Raw genomic sequence first — 5,806 nt, forward strand, 5'->3', positions numbered from 1 at the left:
TCTTTCGGTAATAAAAAAATATGAAGTTTAGGGACCTTTTGGGGCCCAAAATGTGAGTCACGTGTTTCATTAATGCTATCATGTGAGCCATCTGTTGTGGTGCAAAACATGGTAGCATGCGTGGCTGATATTGACTATCCATTATAAAGCTAAGCATATCATTTTAAAGCCTAGATGTTTGCTTTCTAATGCCGCTAGAATCGATTCATTTAGGCCTTTATAGCTCAAATTATGATCAAATTAATATGAAGAGGTTAGGATAGACAGCATTCAGAATATTTTTGGCACTAATCAATGGTTGTGATTACACCTAGTATCCTTGAGAATTAGAGAAAATATTCAATATAAAAGTTGTAGAGTATGAGCTCTTCTTTCTAACAACTCTAAGTTTACTCCAATACAATCACTATAGCTCATTGTGATGCCTTTTGCTTAATCAATACCCTATATTTCAAAACGAAAACTCAAACAAAACCAATTATCTTTAAATCCAAGTGAATGTTTGCATTTTTTTAGTTTATAAATTGGGTTCTATCAACTTAAAAATTTGATGAATACAATTATTAATTAAAGTTTAATTCTAAGTGAATGGGGATAAACTTATTTTTCTTTTTTAAATATAATTTGGTTGGCATGTCAAAAAAATAAAGGAATAAAATTAATTTTGAAACCAGATTTTTAAAGTGTTTTTATACCCATTATTTCTCTTACAAAAATATAAATGTGAAAAATTAGGAGTGCTCAATCCCAATTCAATAAAATTAAAGATTGATGCGTTTATTTTTAATTTTTATAGATTTAAATTTTTTGTCAAATCTAAATAAATAGACCCCATCTGTTTTTATTTTTTGTTTTTATTTTTACTGTTTCATATTTTTTAGAATTTGTTAAAAAAAAAGTAAAAACAATGAAACAATAAAATCTTGTTTTCTATTTTTACTTTTTTTTTTTACAAAATTCAAAAAACAAAAAACACTGAAAATAAAAATAAAAATACAAATACAAATCAAACGCAACTTTTTATTTTTAAATTTGAATCATATTGATAAAATAACTTCACAACAACTTAACCTAGAGTAAAAACTCGCATGTAATGAAATTTAATTGGAGAATTAATTCTTTATCTGCTAATATCAACTATTTTTTTTTTAATTTTGTTTTAACTCGCATTAACATTCAAATGAGCATTCGAAACATATAATAAGAAAATAAAAAATGCTATATGCATATTAAAAATCAACTACCAAATTAGTTATTATTTATATTTTATATTTAAATGTATATATTTTACTAATAATTAATTTTAATAGTTACTTTTAATGTAACCTAATATTATTATAAAAAAAATTCAAAGCTCGTTAAAAAAATATCCTAAAATAAAATAGAATATTGATCGAAGGTTAGTGATAATTTTGTTGAAAGCCACGAGAGAAATGGATAATACATATGTATTTAGACTAGAACTTAGATTTTAATAAGTGTGGATATAGAAAAAAGTGAGTAGAGTAAAGTAAGAAAAACTAGTTGAAAATTGGCTATAAAAAGGTTTGGCCATCACCTATATTTCTTTTATATTGAATATATATAATATAATATATAATTAACTATTCTATTACTGCAATAAAAGGCAGAAGGTAGAAGAGATAAAAGTTTAGATAAATTTAATTTATTTGTTGCTATACGTACTGTAAAAATTTGAACATTCATAAATATATTTACAAATTACTAATTAAAATGATTCTTCCATCAATAACAAAAATTAAACTTACATGATTGTATGATGCAAAGAACTAGTTTTTCCTCTATCAACTAATCTTTGCTTCCGAAAGAATACCACTTCTTCTTCTTGAGATCCTTTTGATCCACCGTGTAATTGCTTTTCTCCAGGAATCAAAATTAATTTTTAAGAAGACAGCCAAAAAAAAGAAGACAAATCAACTTCTTTTACGACCGAAAAGTTAAATAAAATGATAATAATGTACATCAAAATAAAAAAATAAAATGACAAGAAAAACGTATATATGTTTACTTAGATGATGATTGTGTGACCAATTCATGTTGAATTGCGTTCATCAGCATGCTATCTTTCTCAAGATTGACAATGATTGGAAATCCATCAATCCCACGGGCAACGGCGTTCATGATCTCCGTCATCAATGACTTAAACTCCGTTATATCGAGTTTTCCGTTTTTATCCTGGTCGAACCTCTCGAATATTAACTTCAACATGCCCTCATCCATTGGCTTCATTGGTTGTGACTCCGAACCGAATGGCAAAAGCTTTCGGAATCCACCACGTACTTCCTCAAGGGAAAGCATGTCGTCGCCATTTTCGTCCACCATGTCGAAACATTCCTGGACAAATTTGTCAAAGCCATCTTTGTCGTCAATGAAATTGGTTACGGTGGTACTGTTAACTACCTCTTCGCTCATTGTGATTTTGACCCGAAAACAATAACAATGTTGGAATCTTTAGCGTTTTGTTTTGATGGTTGGGTGTGTGAGCAAGGGTATATAACTGCGTATACTTTAATTTGGTTGATTAATGTCTCGTGGACATGGTTTATATGTGTGTAAGGTAACGGTTGCCCTAGGTTCACGTTTTCTGATTATTGATTAGCCGTTAATTATATGGAAATTAATAAAATGGCAAAGACCTAAGAGTTAAAACAAATTATACCCTACTACAAACAAAAGGATACTTTACAACCGTAATTAAGATTTGAACATTATTTAATGAAAATTGCGAATAAGACAACGAAAGGTAAAAGTGTATGTTTAAAAACTACAAACTAATACAAAAAATTAGAGTGTTATAAAAGCCCACATATCGGGCTACTACAAAAATAATAAAAGAGAACTGAAAAGAACTCAAGGCTTCTCGCCAAAGAGGGGATCAAGTTTCTCGCCAGTGGCCTCGTCTTTTTTTGGAGAAAGAGGAAGCACAGAAATGGGCACAGCCGATACAGCAACCGAGGAGGCCTCAACAGCAACATTTTTGGGTTGGGCTACTTAGGGAGAAATCGGATCAGTCTGAGGTCCCGAGGTGGAAGACGGACCGACCTGAGGTCCCAAAGTCTTCAGATTTTGAGGAGGCTCCCCCTCATTGTCTGACTCGGGTGCATGGACTATCTTTCCGTCCATCACTATGTTATCCATGCTGAAGAGGGAGAGGTTGATACAAGGATTCATATCGGTTCGGAATTCCACAAATATTTCCGTTGTTACTATAGTCCAAACCAATAGTCAATCTTTAAATCAAACTAAATTTGGTTGTCACAAATAACAAATCCCAATTAAGAATTAACCGAAGTATTTAAACTCCGAGTCGTCTCACAAGGAATTGCAATGAAGTGGTCAATTATTGGCTATGAGGAACAAGGGGGGTTTAATTGATAAGGGGCAAGAAAGTAAAGGGGCAAGAATTGAATGACAAGAAGAATAAATCAAGCAAGTAACTAAAGAGTACTTAACAAGAATTTATCTTATTTCGTCATCCCCAATATTGGAAGAAGGTGTAAGTTATCTTCCATGAGAGAAAGTCAAACAAGACTAGTTAATCTCAAATCAAAAATCCTAATTAACTCACTAATTGAATTAGCAAGAGATTAGAATCATTAAAAATGATATTAACTAACAACTCTAGATCACCAATCTAAATTGGGTATTAATGACTCAAGATTGCCCAATTACTCTTCACAAGCCAAGAATGCTCAAAATCTACTTTAAAGCCTAACCAAGCAATTTGTCAAACACTTGGAAGGCATAAAAGGAAAGCATAGTAAAAAATATAAGAATAATAAATCTACCAACTACCAATTGCAAGAAAGTAAATCAACAACTCAAATCAACAATTATAAGACATCAAACATTAAAATTCATTAAAAGAGATCTAAATCCAACATGAGCATCCATGAACATAAAAGAGAGCACAAAAGGGAAATTAACAAGAAAACTAAGAGAATCAAAGTGTAGAAGCATGAAATTGTAGAAGAAACAAGATGAGAACAATAATCAAAACCTAGATCTAAGATAGAATTAAGCCTAAGAACCCTAATTCTAGAGAGAAGATGGAGCTTCTCTCTCTAGAAACTAACTTATATGATGCTATACTACCAAACAATTACTCCCCCCTTGCCCAAGCTTGAATTCTGCATGGAGGTCTCACCACTTGAGTATAGGTGCTGATTTCTGGCAATTGTATCAATGAGCTCTTGAGCCTCTTCAATTGTCTTTCTCATATGTATAGATCCACCAGTTGAGTGGTCTAGAGACATCTGGGCCTTTTCTGTAAGCCCACAGTAAAAGATGTCTAACTGCACCCATTCTGAAAACATTTCAGAGGGATATTTCCTTAGCATCTCTCTATACCTCTCCCAAGAATTATAAAGAGATTCATTATCCTCTTATTTAAAGCCTTGGATGTCCAGCCTTAGCTGTGTCATCCTTTTTGGAGTGAAATATTGATTCAGGAATTTGTCTGATAACTGTTTCCATGTTCTTATGCTTACTGTGGGTTGGTTATTTAACCACCTCTTAGCTTGATCTTTTATAGCAAATAGAAACAGTAATAATCTGTAGACATCCTGATCTACCTCCTTATCACGTACTGTGTCAGCAATTTATAAGAACTATGCCAGAAACTCAGTAGGTTCTTCTTGTGGAAGACCGGAATATTGGCAATTTTGCTGCACCATGATAATGAGCTGAGAGTTTAGCTCAAAATTACTGGCTCTGATGGGGGTATACAGATACTACTCCCATATGAAGCAGTAGTGGGGTTAGCATATGACCTTAGAGTCCTTTGGACTGTTCATTTCCACTTAGGTCCATAATGGAGAAAGGGAGATGATGTGGATTGTAAATAAAAATTTTATTCCTTTTTTTTAAAATTAAAGAAATTAAAATAAAGTAAATAAAAAAATTGATGCAAGTTTCAAAAATTAAGAAAAGACAAAGAAATAAAAGAAATTAGAAAACTAAATTAATTAATTAATTAAAAAGCTTTGAAAATTTTTGGTGTGGATTTTCGAAAAAAAATGAGGAGAGAGAAAGTGGTTAGGAAGTTTTGAAAAAGATTTAAAAAGATAAATTTTTAAAATTGAAATTTTGACTTGACTAAATTTCAAATTTTGACTTGACTAACAAGAAACTACCACATTTTAAAAATTTTGACTAAGTCAACCTAAGGAATTTGAAAATGATGAGTAAATAAAGGAAAAGATATTTTTTTGAATTTAATGAGAAAAGAGAAAAACAATAAAATGACACCAAACTTAGAATTTTTAGATCAAAACAAAGAAAACAAACAAGAAAACTTTGAATGTCAAGATGAACACCAAGAACACTTTGAAGATCAAGATGAACACCAAGAACAAATTTTGAAAATTTTTAAAGAAATAAGGACACAAAAAATACCAAACTTAAAAATTTTTATACTTTGGACACTAATAATTTAAAAATGTATAAGATAAATAACAAAAGAGACCAAACAAGAAAATTTAAAGATCAAATAAGGAAAATTATCAAGAACAATTTGAAGATCAAGAAAGAACTAAGAAAAATATGAAGAAAAATAAAAACATGCAATTCGAAAAATTGAAGGAAAATAAAAATATGCAATTGACACCAAACTTAAAACATGAAACTAAACTCAAACAGGAGACTCAATTATTAGTTTTTTGGTTTTTATCTATTTATTAAAAATTTTCAAAAAATTCTAGAAAAAGAAAACAAGAATTTTAAAATTTTAACAAAAATAATAATAAAAGACTCAAAGAAAAATTAAAGATTAATAAAGAAAAAT

General features: G+C 30.3%; 1 protein-coding gene across 1 annotated transcript; it reads right to left on the minus strand.

Moving 5' to 3' along the window:
- Nucleotides 1-2,025: 2,025 nt before the first annotated feature.
- On the minus strand, nucleotides 2,026-2,433 carry LOC112775173 (uncharacterized). Its single transcript, XM_025818664.2, has one exon. It carries the CDS (start codon nucleotides 2,431-2,433, stop codon nucleotides 2,026-2,028), a length of 408 nt encoding a protein of 135 aa, XP_025674449.1.
- Nucleotides 2,434-5,806: the final 3,373 nt, after the last annotated feature.

This window comes from Arachis hypogaea, chromosome 19 (assembly GCF_003086295.3).
Source record: "Arachis hypogaea cultivar Tifrunner chromosome 19, arahy.Tifrunner.gnm2.J5K5, whole genome shotgun sequence".
Classification (NCBI taxonomy): domain Eukaryota; kingdom Viridiplantae; phylum Streptophyta; class Magnoliopsida; order Fabales; family Fabaceae; genus Arachis; species Arachis hypogaea.

What these genes read in the sequence shown, in the direction of transcription:
- LOC112775173 (XM_025818664.2), bottom strand. Translation starts at nt 2,433, where the DNA reads ATGAGCGAAGAGGTAGTTAACAGTACCACCGTAACCAATTTCATTGAC.